At 50.1% G+C, this 15,145-nt stretch overlaps 1 protein-coding gene across 1 annotated transcript; it reads right to left on the bottom strand.

The window, feature by feature from the left end:
- Positions 1–374: 374 nt before the first annotated feature.
- On the bottom strand, positions 375–14,121 carry LOC102426385 (dysferlin-like; the record flags this gene model as incomplete). The annotated part of the gene is made up of 4 exons (XM_006108553.3): positions 13,945–14,121; positions 1,796–1,851; positions 825–916; positions 375–494 (listed from the first exon to the last, which is right to left on the bottom strand). Coding segments are annotated over exons 1-4 (356 nt in total), but the record flags the coding sequence as incomplete, so codon positions are not given.
- Between the last annotated feature and the right edge of the window lie 1,024 nt (positions 14,122–15,145).

The following is a 15,145-nucleotide window of genomic DNA, read 5'->3' as shown; positions in this document are numbered from 1 at the left end:
CACACAGAGTAGGGCGGATCAGGGGGGTTGGGGCACGCCTTCTATCACCCACAGAGCAGGGCCGATCAGGGGTTGGGGCGCCGCACTGTCACACTCAGGGCAGGCGATGGGAGGTTATGGCTCTACCCCGCCACACACAATCAACAGGACCCTCTGCATGCTCCGTTGGTCCTGCCCACCCCCCCACCCCTACCACCAGCACATACAAGGCCCAGGAGCTCAATGCCAAGAGAAGGGATCACCAGAGAGCCTGCTTTTGCCACCACAATTTTGCATCTGCTATTCCCTCTGTCTGGCAACCCTCCCCGCTACCTAGTGAAATAGCAACAGAAAACACCACCAGGGAGGAGTGCAGTCCGGGGACCTGTTGTTACCGTTCCGACGTCCAAACCACAAATCTCAGCTCCAGGCCCACCTCTTCCATGAAGCCTTCCTCGAGAGCTCCCTGCTGGCGGCCTGCCTGCCTCCCGCAGTGTGCCGCTGCCCTCTCCAGTCTGGGCAGGGCAAGGAGAGAGAACCACGCCCAGGTGTCCCTGGGCTGGAGCAGGACACAGGGTGCCTTCTCCTCCCTACTCCCCTGGCCACAGGCTGTCTGTGCAAACACATGCACACCTGATTCCAGCCCATCACCTTCCCTGCAGCCTGGGCAGCTCGGACTTACCCAGGGCTGAGTTTTTGAGGCTGCAGCCAGGCAGCCAGGAGAGGCAGGTGTTCAGCAAATGCTGAGTTGAAACACCAGCTCTCCGGGCCCAGACTGTGGGATATATGTCCACCATGAGCCTACCCGGACCTGCAGGCCACAGAGACCCCCTTGCCCGCCTCACCTGTTCCTCCCCATCGTCTCATGGTCTTTGACCACCACATGCAGCTCGGAGCTCTGGTCCAGGGGGATGCCCTTGAGGTCCCACTCAAAGCCCTGGAAGAAAAGGAGAAAAGACATCACCCTTAACCCATGGCCCCCGAGGAGAAGAGACTGTCTCGTTCACCCTGGTCATCCAAGGGCACTGAGCAGGCATCCATAAATGATGCTGGTGGATGGGTGGGTAAATGAGTGAATGAATGAATACATGAATGGTAGGGTCCCAAGATTCAGGGTGACAGTGAGAGCTGAAGGCAACAGAAGAGAGGAGGCCAGACTCCCATAACCCCCTCCCCAATTCAATTCCACCAATCACCAGGCCTAGAAGCACCGCTGGGGAAAATGCCCGGGGAGCCTGCCGCGTCCTCAGGGGCCAAGACCAATGTGCTCATCAGAAGCCAGGCCCCTCCCTGCTGGGCAGCGGGAGTTAGTGCCACATTGGGGAAGCCCAGCCAGAGGCCCCGGACCTTCCTCAGAGCAGAGGCTCCCCTGCCCATCCCAGCCCCATCCGCTGAAGGCATCCAGGGCTTCCCAAGGACCACCAGGGAGGCCTAGGAAGGGAGCTGGTTAAGGGCAAGGGGCCAGCAGGAGCCAGAGGAGGACCTGGTGCATCTGGGAGCTCGATGGGAAAGAGGTGGGCTTTGGGCAGGGAGAATGGCCTGTGTAAGGGAGACAAGACAGGCAAGGGAGCCCCTAACCACCCTCTACCTGGCGGACAGAGCTGGAGGGAACAGAGATAGACACTTACTCCTCCCCAGGCCACACCCACCTCTGTTTGCCTGGCATGCCAGGCCACCAGCGTCCTCCCAGGTTCCAAGCGCCAGGAGGACTTAGTTGGCACATGGGACCACCAGCCCCTCCGGCACGAGCCCCTGACTTGTCCCTACAGAGGCAGTGGCGGCAGAGAGAGGAGAGGGGGTGAAGAAACGCGCATACCTCATTCCACACAGGGTTCACGTTGTTCTTGATGACTTTGGTTCTCTTCTTCACCCCTGTGAGAGACACACAGAGGGAATGAGAGACGGTCCCACCCCTGCCCCTCCCATCCAGAGGGCAGCTTCTCAGACACGCACTGCAGCTCACCTGCCAAAGGAAACCTTACAAACCAACGGCTGCCCTGAGGACCCCACCAGTCCGCATGGATGCCCAGCGCCAGTCACCGACTCCTCTCCCACCTCCGGGATGGAGAAGCAGCAGCCCATCAGAAGGCTGTTTTTAAAGGAAAACACCCAGGCTGACTTTTCTTAATGATTTGTAATCGTTATTCCAGATTTTCTAAATGAAATTTTTCAATTGCACATTTTCTGACTCTAAGAATGAATGATCTTCATTGAAAAGATTCCATTTTTTGCTTTCTCTGTGTCATGTGAGTCCCCAGTAGGAAGGAAGCATCTGCAAGCCAGGAGGAGAGCTCTCCTCAGAAACCAAATAGGCCAGCACCTTGATCTTGAACTCCCCAGCCCCTGGAACTGTAAGAAATTAGTTCCTCTTGTTAAAGCCACACAATCTGTGGTATTTTGCTATGGCAGCCCGAGCAGACTAATTAGTCCTCTAAGTTTAAATAATTTAAACTATTAATTTAGGATATGCTCATTTTCACTAAATAAAAAAAAACAACAAAAAATGATACTGATTTTTACTTTCACTTCTGCGGCTTCTTTCCAGGTCATATTTCCTTTTCATCAGTGAAAAGTAAGTTTTATAGCTTAAAGGTCAATTTTCTCCACAATCTGAGCTGGGCAAAAATTTTAAGCTGAGTCCTGGACCTTAATCTGCTAAAGAAGGTTTTAAAGAAATTTAGCAATTCATTGTCTGTCTCTCCCCACAATGCCTTTTGCCTGAGGACATAAACTTTAGAATTATAAAACTTCAAATGGACAAAAATTTACAGGAAGAATGAAAATAAATGGCTTTATATTCACACACAAAAAAATTCCATTTTTCTTTTTAAAGCCATCCACCTCCACATATTATAGGATTCCATTTACATGAACGTCCAGAATAAGCAAATCCACAGATAAGTACTTTCCAGGGGTTGGGGGGAGATGGGAATGGGGAGTGAATGCTTAACAGAGGTTTCTTGTTGGGGTGACGAAATGGGCTGAGGTTAGAGAGCGATGATGATTGCACAGCATTGTGAATATACTAAAAACTATTTAAAATGTACACCTTTAAATAGTTAAAATGGTGAATTTTAGAGCATGGGAATTTTATCTCAATTTTTATTTTTTTAAATATATTTTGATTGATTTCAGAGAGGAAGGGAGAGGGAGAGATAGAAACATCAATGATGAGAGAAAATCATGTATCAGCTGCCTCCTGCACACCCCATACTGGAGACTGAGCCCCCGACCCCGGCAATATGCCCTGACTGGAAATCGAACCTCGACCTTCTGATTCATAGGTCAATGCTCAACCACTGAGCCATGCCAGCCAGGCTATCTCAGACTTGAAAAGATCCAGCTTACCCTGGCCTTGAAGGGGTCTGTCTGAAGCAGGCTATCCCAAAGCAGGTCTATGTGTTCATGAGGGCTGGGACAAGGTAACGCAGAATGATCGGGGTAGACAACCAGAACTGACACTGTGGTGGTGAGATCAGACCCACAGCGAAAATTAGACAAGATAGGATGAGTGGCCCTAGCTGGTTTGGCTCGGTGGATGGAGCGTCAGCCTGCGGACTGAGGGGTCCCAGGTTCGATTCCGGTCAAGAGCACATGCCCGGGTTGCAGGCCTGATCCCCAGGGTGGGGCGTGCAGGAGGCAGCCGATCAATGATTCTCTCTTATCATTGATGTTTCTATCTCTCCCTCTTCCTTCCTCTCTGAAATCAATAAAAATATATTTATAAATAAATAAACTTTAAAAAAAAGATAGGATGAGTGAGGTGCCCAACACACAGCATACTCATTAAACGTAAGTCTACTACCCCTCCCCTCCCCTCTGTGCCCCACCCGGAAGCATTTCGTGAACTCCTACTGATTCTTCAATACCCAGCTCATTTTCTCCTCTGATAAGCCTCCCTTATAGTCGTAAGCTGTGACCACAGGTAGCAGACAGCAGGATAACTGTGTGCTTTCTATGGCTGTCCTCCCAACTGGACCATGAACCCTCAAGGGGGCAGACACCATGCCTTACCATGCTAGTAACCCCATCTATAGCGAGGTCCCCAGTAACTGGGCACTGAATGAATGGGTCCTTTTCCACGTTGGCTGCACGTTCACTTCCTCACCAGAGGATGGAATCACTGTTCTCAGAGAACGCCATAAGACTGCATTCACAATACGGCTGTGCATCAACGAATGGAGGGGATGACAGGAAGCACAGGGGGAGGGATGTCCTGGGTGGGACACCAGTTTCCTTATCAAAATGGCCCGGGTCTGCCCTGGCGGAACCACTCTAAGTCTCCTTGTGGGCCATGCTGGTGTGGCTCCAGCAGGAAGTAGACACACGGCTTTGGGGTCATTCAAATAACAGCCACTGCTGTGTGACCTGAGGTGGGGCTTATAGCATCTCCAGGCCTTAGTTCCCTCGGCAACAAGTTAATTATAATGAGTGTCTTCTTTACGGGGTTGGAAAGGATATAAGATGCCATCTAAGCATCTATGTCCCCTCCTCTATCAATTCCTAGGACAGTGATGGCGAACCTATGACACGCGTGTCAGAGGTGACACGCGAACTCATTTTTTTGGTTGATTTTTCTTTGTTAAATGGCATTTAAATATATAAAATACATATCAAAAATATAAGTCTTTGTTTTACTATGGTTGCAAATATCAAAAAATGTCTATATGTGACACGGCACCAGAGTTAAGTTAGGGTTTTTCAAAATGCTGACACACCGAGCTCAAAAGGTTCGCCATCACTGTCCTAGGACCTACAGGAGTAACATGGAAAATTCCGCCTGCAGCCTCTCCTGATCTGTGCAGCTGGAAGCACTTCCCGGTGCTCTGACTAGTATTAATTACGTAGTGTCTGTGTGCCAAGCCCTGTGCAAAATGGCTTTTAAATATTTTCCATTTCCTGCCTTCCCCGAGGATGACAGGAACAAAGGCCCTCAACTGGATATCTCTAAGTCCTGGTTAGAAGGGCCAACTCTGGACCCTCTGGATGACACTGAGGGGTCACCGATGGGCACTAGAGCCCCAAAGAGGAGCAAGAAAGAAATGAAACAGCAACTCAACACAATCACATGCCTGACAGGCGCCACGAAAAGGGAAGGCACGCTGCTAATTAGGAAACAGTTCCTTCCTCATCATGAATTTAGACTTGTCCTGTCCTTGCTAATTAATTTTGGCCTTAAGAGATGTGGTTTTATGCACATATAATAGACTCAATAATTAAAGATACAGAAGAGCTCACAGCTCATGCTGGGGTTTGGGGCGGGAGGGGGGAATATGCCCTCTCCCCAGGTTGCTCTGCAGAATTGGGGGCCAGCAGGCATTCGTGGGAATGGTGCTGAAGACATGAGGTGATCCTCCAGACGGAAAGACTCAGTGAAGAGGAATAAACCTACTCTTCCATTCCCCATGGCAATTTGTCACTTGTTTCCTCAAGCCTCACCCACACAACTCTACCCCACACTCCTAGACCACAGTGTCCCATGACTGCACGGTGGTGAGTTTCAATCTACTCATTGGGACCCAATAGAGGGCCATGACATCAGTTGAGTCAGTGGACCAATCTGTCTTTTTAATGACAGGGCAGACTAGAGAAGAAAATCTCAGAGTACGTCTTTTGTCAGAAAAGTACTATTACTTAAAACTTTTGATTGTATTTTCACATATATATTTATGGAGGTGTACCGCAACTTAATGTAAAATCTAAGTCTTGTTGTATGTAACAGTCCAAAAAGTTTGAAAATATTGCCTTAAAGGAAGATTGTCCGAGGAGAACTAGAGAACAAAGAAATCACCATCCTAGCCCTTGAGTGCCAAGAGCCAAGGTGTGTGGCAGGAATGGTGTAGGACACGGTCCTGGTCCCCCACGGAAGCCAACTCCAATAAAGGCCATGGGCTGAGGGAAGGGAGTGAGGAGGGCCACAGAGACAGGTAAGAAGCCAGACCGTCCTGTCCCCGCTGGATGAGCAATCTCCACTGCCAAGAGCCCACATCCATCCTGTTACCTCAAGGTCAGATGTGGCCATGGCCTTGCATAAGGAGCCCTTCTGCTCACCACCTGGTAACGCCCCCCTACTAGTGGCCAGGGTACTGTGCCCGCCAGTGGTCTGGGCCCATCTTGTGGGGACAGATACCTTTCAGAGGCCCAAGATGCTTGTTAGCGCCCCAAGGCTTGGACACACACAGGGGTTAGAGTGTGGAAGGGAGCACACAGCCAGCTGTCAATCTCCAGTAGCCAAGACAGGACAGACACCCTCCCCCCCCCACCCCGCCCCCCAACTCAATTATAAAGGTAACGATACATTTGGGAAGCAGATGAAACACTGGGTTTGGGGACACTGGGTTTTGGGATCTTTGGGGCTGGTGGGATCACAGAGAAGACAAACTCTAAGGCAGGGTGCTCACTGAGGGCGCACACCACAGTCTGTACCGTGGGTGAGTTTCATGCCTGACGAAGGATGGTTTAAGGAAAGCCTGAGGAATACTGGTCCATTTCCCTTTGCATCTCTAGGCACCAAGGCCCAAATGTCCATGGACAGATAAATGGATAAACAGACTGTGGAATAGCCATTAAAATGGAATATTATTCAGCCTTAAAAAGGAAGGCAATTCTGACACATGCTACCAGATGAACACTGAAAACATTATTCTAAATGAAATAAGCCAGACACAAAAGGACAAATATTATATGATTCAACTTAGGTACCTGGAATGGCAAATTCATAGACACAGAAAGTAGAACAGAAGTTACCAGGAGCGGGGGCAGGAGGAATGGGGAGTTGTTATGTAATGGGTGTGGAGATTCAGTTTGGGATAATAAAGAAGTTCTAGAGGTCGATAATGGGCATGCTTGCACAACAATGTGGAGGTGTTGAATACCGCTGGATTCTATTTAAAATAGTTAAAATGGTAAATGTTGTTACATATATTTTACCACAATAAAAATAGTTTTAAGGCCCCAAGAAGTGAAACACGTCAACACTTAGAGTTGCTGTCCCTAGTGTGTGAGGGACACTGACTTTCATGAGGGGAATGATGTACAAAAGTGTGCAGATCTTTCCCACACCTGTGATGTGCCTGGTACAAGGCTGGGGGCAGGATTAGTTAAAGGGGCAGAGAAAGCAGCAACCCCACTGCCTGGGGCTGAAGGTGTCGGGGAGGACCTGATAGTCCCAAATGGACCAGTATTCCTCAGCCTTTCCTTATTCAGTGGGCCACACTGAACCAGCATCCTGGCAATCACATCCTTGCAGGCTGCCCCCCGCCGCCCCCCCCTGTTGATCTGGTCCAGCCCTGGGGCCAAAGGAGGGCCCACAGCTTCTACTTCCATGCCCCCGGGAGCCCTGAAGGTCCATGTAAGAAGTGCAGCTACTCTGCTGGCGGGATGTGCTAGAGGCAGAGAGGCCTAGTGGTCTCCATACCTGGGAGCATGTGGACTAAAAACAGGGACAGTCGCAGGCTAGATAAAAATCCAGCAGGGACCCACAGAGATATTTATATGCCCATATTCATAGCAGCATTATTCACAGTAGCTAAAACGTATAGGCAGCCCAAGCGTCCACCGACAGATAAATGGATAAACAAAACGTGAGATGTACACACAATGGAATATTATTCAGCCTTAAAAAGGAAGGAAATTCTGACACAAGCTACAACATGGATGGACCTTGAGGACATTATAGAAGTGAAATAAGCTTGGGGAGGGGGGAGGGGGAGATATTATTTGACGGGCATGGAGTTCAGTTGGGGAAGATGAAAGAGTTCTGGAGATGGTGGTGGTGGTGGCTGCACACAGTATGAATGTACTTAATGACACTGAACTGTACGCTTCAAAGTGGTGAAGACGGTAAATTTTATCACAGAATTTTTTTTTAAGTCCAGGTGAAAGATGAGAGGACACAGGCTGTGGGGCTGGGTCTAGGCCAGTGTCTGGGTGAGGAAGGGGGTAGGGGGAGTGGCAGAGGATGTCTCAGGTTCTGACAGGGGTGCGTGGCTGGCTGGGGGGGCCAGGCACCTAGAGAGACAGCTGTCTCTGTCCGGGGTGAAGGACGCTGTGCAGCCTTCAGGTCCTGCAGGCAGCCTCTCATTTGTTCCTCAATGTTTACTGAGGACTTGCTCTGTACTGGGCCCTTTCCTGGCATTTCATTAGAACACCCATCAGACAAAGACCGTGATAGGCATTCGGAATGTCAGCAAACACCAAAGGCAGCGGCCGCTGAAAGGAGAAGAGGCAGCCCTGGCTTCTGCTGAAGGGCAGTCTGCTCTGCATCCCGGCACAGAGCCCCATCACAAAGGACAGGCTCTGCCCTGACTCAAGCCTGGGCACCCCAAGAGCTGGGCAGCTGTCATTTCCCACCCTGCCCAGCAGAAGCCCTGCCCTCCTCACCCTCAAGAACTCCTACTCCATCTCCATCTTTTTAAATCCTAACTGAAACCACACTTCCCTGGAAACACGAATCCAGGAAAAGAAGGGGTGGTGGCGGCCCCTACACTAGCAGTAGTGGAATGTACTCTGAGAGGGGTAATCTTGAAACTCAAAAGGCCAATTGGAACTGGGGAAGATATTCGAAACACCTATGATGAAATTGTAATGTTCTTAATATATAAAGAGCACTGCAACTAATTAAGAAAAAGACCAGTACTGAAGCCCTCTCTTAATGGGTAAATTAAAAGGCAATTGGGGCCCTGGCCGGTGTGACTCAGTTGGTTGGGTGTTGTACCGTGCACCGAAATGTTGCCAGATCCATTCCTAGTCAGGGCACATGCCCAGGTTGCAGGCTCAATCCCTACTAGGGGGTATGCAGTAGGCAGCCGATCAAGGTTCTGCTCTTGCATCCATGTTTCTCTCTCTCTCCCTGTCCCTCTCTCTTTCTCTCTCTCTAAAATAATCAATAACTTTTTTTAAAAAGCATTCAGTAAAAATAAATTCAAATAGGTAATAACTTTGAAATATCACAAATGCTATTTGAACCGAAGAAATTACTAAAGAGATTTGCATGATAATGCTTTATGTTAGCAGGATTAGTATAAGAAAACAAGCCCCCATACTCCGCTGATGGGAGGGTAAAGTTGGTACCGATTTTCAGGAGAGCAATTTGGGAAATGCAGCAAAGCCTTAAATACGTAAACTTCTGACACAGCAATGTCACTTCTGGTATTTATCCCCCCAAAATAATTAAATATGTGGGCAAAGATTTAGACACCAGGATAATTCTAACAGTGACCATATCATTTAAGTATCAACTATAAATATAAAACACTTGGTATAACCTAAATATTCATCAATAGGAAGTTGTATAACTGAATTATGGTACACCCACACATTAAAATACTATGCAGGCATTTTTAAAAGGTGTGGAGAATACTGACTGACAGAGAAACATGCCCCTGTTGTACTGCTGAGTGAAAATGTAAGTTGACAAACCTTTGAGAGAAGCTATTACTTTATTTTTATTTTTTTAAAATATATTTTATTGATTTTTTACAGAGAGGAAGGGAGAGAGATAGAGAGTCAGAAACATTGATGAGAGAGAAACATCGATCAGCCGCCTCCTGCACATCCCCCACCGGGGATGTGCCCGCAACCCAGGTACATGCCCTTGACCGGAATCGAACCTGGGACCTTTCAGTCCGCAGGCTGACGCTCTATCCACTGAGCCAAACCGGTTTTGGCAGAAGCTATTACTTTAGAGAGAAAGGCAAGGGGTCTGGAGGTCTCTGGTGGAAGGGTGGGGCCTAAAGACTCCATTCCTTGACCTGGGTGATACATGTGGGTTATTCCCTTCCTAATTTAGCCATTAAAGCAGGGTCTCTCAAGGTGGGCACCATAAACATTGAGGCTGGATATTTCTTGTGGGAGGGGGCTATGCACTGCAGGATGTTTAGCAGCATCCCTGGCCTCTACCCACTAGCTGCCAACAGTGGCAGCACGCGCCTGTGGGTACCACCACACCCCCCTCCACACACACACCCAGTGATGACAACCCACAATGTCTCCAGACAATGCCAAACGTCCCCTAAAGAACGAAATCACCCCAGGTGAGAATCCCTGCATTAAAGCATACATTTGTATTCTAAGTCTTTATTTGGGTCTTAAATTTCACAACTAAAATGGCTTTTTTTTATGGGAAAGAAATCTTAGAGGATATATGTCAAATTATTAAAAATTAATTCAAAGTGCCAGGATTCGGGGCCATTTATTACTCTTGCCTCATGCCCCTCTATAGTATATCCTCTCATACACTGAGTGCACATTATGTTCTCAAAAAGAAAGCAGAAGGCTAATTTCAATGCTTTAAAGTCACCTCTAATGTTTAAAAAGCCAGGTTCAGAGAATCCAGTATCTCCTTAGCCCACCTTCCCTACCAAGGGGAGTCAGGTCTGCCCTTCAGTTGTCTCTCAACCTCCAGGCAGTTCTAGGAGATTCCCCCAGGCTCCTGTCTAAAGTCTAGAGACCTCCCAGGAGATAGAAGGGAGAAGAGGGGGAGAAAGGAGTGGGATTAGCTGGAGAGACATGGGGAGGGATGAGGGAGAGAGAAGAGACAGTAATGATTCAGTTTTCTGGCTTGTGGGTCCTCGGAAGCCAATAGAAATTCACCAAGTGGGGATACAAGAGATCCAAACTTCAAGGAAATAAAAGTCTAAGCTTCGGGTTTTGTTCTTGGATGTATCGCCAACATCTGGAACACCACCCAGGCTGTAGTAGGTGCTCAATAAGTATGTGTTCAATGAACTAAATGCATGAATGGAGGGACATAAGCACATTCCAGGACAGCACATGGGCAGGGCAGAAGAAAGGACAGATCACTAAATGTTACAAGAAATTAAGCTGCTCCTTCGAGAAGACCATTCGTCAAAAGTACCTCTACAGCCCAGGGATTCAAGGCAGTTGAGTTAACTAATTAATTAGTACAGGAACAAAGGAATGACAAAGATTCATTAATCACCTCTACCCTGAAGCCTTGAGACAGGAAAACCAAAAAAGTACCCTCGGGGTCGGGCCTTCCAAAGCTCATAGTCTATTTTGGGAGGCAGGTCCTGAAATTACATCCGAGGCTGGAATGCTGGGGGAACAACTGCTTGGAAAGTGGGGCCAGCCAGGCCCATGCACTGGGGGCCCCCGTGTGGGAGCCAAGCACAGGGCGAGGCTGGCTTCTCTGCGAGCAGGCCTCAGTCCCATCTGAGATTCATCTGAGGGGGTTGGGCTCAAGGGTTCTCAATCCTGACAGCACACCTGACATATCTGGAGTCTGTTTAGAATCACCTGTATCTGGGCCCCTCCTCCAAGAGAGAGGAGGGGACAGGGGGGCTGGCAGTGAATATTTTTAAAGCTCCCCAAGTGACTCTGACGTGCAGCCAGGTTGACTACCCCCATCTAGGTGATCTGTAAGTTCTGGGTCCGCTTCTAACAGCCTCCTTCTCTAAGCATCAGCTCAGCCCCAAACTCCAGCATGAATTCCCCCTGGGAAACCGGGGTGGGAGGCGGGGAAAGAGAAGCCACATTGATTTTACCTTTCACATCTCCCACCAATTTCTCTCAAGGTGTGTTTCCAAAATGGAAATATTAGGTGATCAATGCTGACTTTCGGAACCTCTATGGATGGGACCCAGGAAAGCGTGAAGACCGCTGTCCCAGACTGCGTGATGGCCGGAGGCTGGACCAGAAAAGGCACAAACACTACAGAGCACCTGTCTGCACCCAGCCCTGGCATTCTGGTGCCCCGTGCGGAGGACAGGCCGCTGCTCTCAAGGAGTCACAGGGTCCTAAGTGCGGAGCTGAGGACTGCGCACAGACCTGCTGGACTGAATGGCTAGCAGACCTAACCAGGCGCTGTGCCTCCGGAGAGGAGGGACTAATGCTAGCCAGGGGAATCCTGGGTGCCTCCCTGGAGAAGGTGGTATTGCACTGGGGCTTTGAAAGACGAATGGACTCTGAACAATCGGATATGTTATATTCTATATTTCAGTTTTGCTCGGGGCTTGTCAGCGCATCAATAGTAAGATGTTGTAAAGAGTGGCGCATGCAGAGATTGGGGGAGGACAGCAGCCATGCAGGCAGGGTACCTGGCCCAGAGCAACAACCAAGAGGGGGCCTCAATAGATTACCTATTCAGTCACCTACCTGACTCATGGGTACTGCCCACTCCAACACTAGTAGTTCCCTGCCACAACCACAACCTGGACACATCATTTAACTTCCCCAGGTTGCCATTTCCTTATCTGCAGAATGAGATTAGTAGCTACCAGAGACTGTTACAGAACCAGGGAAAGCCCACCTGAGATAGCTCAGTGGTTGAGCATCGACCAATGAGCCAGGAGGTCACAGTTCGATTCCTGGTCAAGCCATATTCCCGGGTTGTGGGCTCAATCCCCAGTGTGGGGCATGCAGGAGGCAGCCAATCAATGATTCTCTCTCATCATTGATGTTTCTATCTCTCCCTCTTCCTTCCTCTCTGAAATCAATAAAAATATATTTAAAAAAAAAAAAAAGAAGAAGAACCAAGGAAAGAGAGCTGTGAGCAGACCCAAAAGAGTTCCAAAGCATCTGAGAGAACTAGGCTGATGTGGGCCCTTAGCTCAGGGACCTTTGGGAACTTCTTTTCCAGCCAGTGGTGGCCTCATAATTTCTGCTCAGGAATGGCTTAGGCTAAGTCTGATGGACAAGAGAGAGCTAGGAACCTTGTCCTGAAGTTGCATTTCATAGTGGGCACCCAGGGATGTCACCAATTAATGAAAATAGCAGTTTTCTAAAATGTTTCAACTCACACTTCTCAAAAGAGAAATACAATGTAAATTATCCCATAACAAATAATTAAAGCTGCACATAGTTCCTTCTTGGCCAATCTATGGTTATTAGTATTTGTGGGTGCTTGGGGGGCAAATGGAGATCATGGGGCAGAGCTGAAAGTGCCCCCATTGTTTTCAAGCCTCGTGAAAACACCAGCCATTTCTTCCTATAGAGCTGACCATCTTTTGTGATACATATATTTTTTTAATTCCACAAAACCACAGGATATGCATCCTGGTAAGTGGAAAACTCTCCTCTCCTTATTTATCTTTCTTTACAGAACTGGGGTCCTGACTCACAGCCATTGTTCCTTCTCTTAATTTTGACAGATCCTTCCTCTTCCCTTTCCCCTCCTAAGACACCTCCACCCATGGGAATGATTGCCTTAAAGTAGGGGGTTAAAGCTGCCTGGTAAGACTGGGGTTGTAAGTCCTTTGTTGCTCCAAACACAGAGGGGGTGGGGGTACTCTTATCTAAGCACCACATGTAGGTACTTAGGCTCTTTGAATTAAAAAAAAAAATCCTTGACAACCCTCAAAATCCTTGTATCAAGGCCATATCTAACCTATTATGCTCCTTACTCCCAAATGAGACCTGGTGGATTCAATAAAGATAGGCCAATGAATGAATGAAATAAAGATTCAAAGCACACCAGTCTACATGCACAGATAAGAGCTTGCACTTTATTCCCTCTGGGTATCGGGTAGTTGTAACCACAGCCCTGGCTGGTGTTTCTCAGTGGTTAGAGCGCCGGCCCCGAGCATCTAAGGGTCGCAGGTTTGATTCCCGGTCAAGGGCACGTACCTGGGTTGCAGGTTTGATTCCTGGCCCCAGTTGAGGTGCGTGTGAGAGGCAACCAATTAATGTGTCTCTCTCACATCAATGTTTCTCTCTATCTCTCTCTCTCTCTAAAAAAAGCAATGAAAACATTTTTTAAGTGGTAACTGTTGACATATTACAGCACACGCACTTTTCCCAGATCTCAGAGCACAGTGGCAATGTGCTGTGTTTCATCCTCGCCTCCTGCGGAAGACAGGGCTGAGATGCCTGTCCCTGCTGACAGAGGAAGAAAACTGTGGCTTGGACTAGGGTTAGTGCTGGAGCCGGGGCTGCAAACCATGCGGAGCGTGCGGAGAGGCGGGTGGCGCGGGCGCGTGGGCGCGGTGGCCAAGGGGCTCTCACCTCGGAAAGTCAAGCTGGCGACCGGGTCGCTGCGGTCCTTCTTCACACTAGGGAGGTTGCTGGCCCTCACCAGCAGGCAGCACAGCATGGTTTCTGGCGCCGGGGGGAGCGCAGAGGCGCGCGGGCGGGAGGGGAAGCGGGCTCACCAAGCCCAGACACCCACCGAAGGGGAGCTGTGCCTTCGCCGCACCTCACCGGAGAAGTCCCAACCGCCTGGGAGAGGGCTCGGGGAGGACACCGGACACTGGCTGGGCGGACCTTCTCCACGGCGGGCGGGCGAGGCGGGACAGAGGGCAGGCGCGCGCTCGTGGGAGTCCCCGCCTCGCGTCCGGAATGACAGCGCCACTGACGCGGGAAGCACAGCTCCGCGGGGCAGCAGGCGGACGCACAAGCTGGCCTGGCTCGCGGGAGCTCTCAGCGACCGGGACTCCCCGCCCAGCCAGGCTCCAGAACCCCGTGCGCCTCTGTGCGACTTGTCCGCTGCCGCGCACGTGCTGCGCTCCGGCGGCCGGCAAGCCGAGTGCGCTGGGCGAATGGCGGCGCCGGAGAGATGAGCGAAGGCGCGGGAGGACCGGGAGACCCAGCCTCGGGGACAAAAGTGTGTCTGCGGGGAACTGCAACTTGGCACAACTGCTGAAGCAGCGCGTGGAGTGTGCGAGCAACGGAGCGCGCTCTGCGCCGGGACCCCCAGCCTCCGTGCCGCGCATCGGCCCCGCCAGCCCCATTCCCGCGCTCGGAGCCCAGGCAGTCGGTTCGGCTGCTGGGAGCCCCGCGGCTCAGACTCCGAGGCCGGAGCCCTCGAACCCGCCTCTGCTCCTTCTTCAGGGCAGTCGGGTGTCGCTCATCTCTGGGGCAGGGGTCTGCGTCCAATTACATTGCGTCCCTGGAGTACAAGGGTCCACTGGCGTCACAGACACACACCCCAGCAATCTCCAGGCTCCCTGGCCCCCACCGTGGGGGAAATGGATTGTAGCGTGAGCCGTGGGTGACAGTCCTTAGCACGCTTTCCCGCATTATATCTGGTTCCTTTCCAGCTGATGAACTTGACCACAGGGGCCCTGGCTGCTCACCTCTGTACGCTTATACCCCTCCCGCCTCCCAGGTCCTCACCGAGCTCCTTTCTCAGCCTAAATTCAGTAACTAGTTCTCATTCCGCTGCACAAAGCCGCAGAGCCCTTTCTCCTCTTATTTTGAGGATCCA

The sequence above is a fragment of the Myotis lucifugus genome, unplaced genomic scaffold, assembly GCF_000147115.1.
Source record: "Myotis lucifugus unplaced genomic scaffold, Myoluc2.0 scaffold_2653, whole genome shotgun sequence".
Lineage (NCBI taxonomy): Eukaryota > Metazoa > Chordata > Mammalia > Chiroptera > Vespertilionidae > Myotis > Myotis lucifugus.
This window is presented reverse-complemented; position numbering and strand designations above follow the sequence as displayed.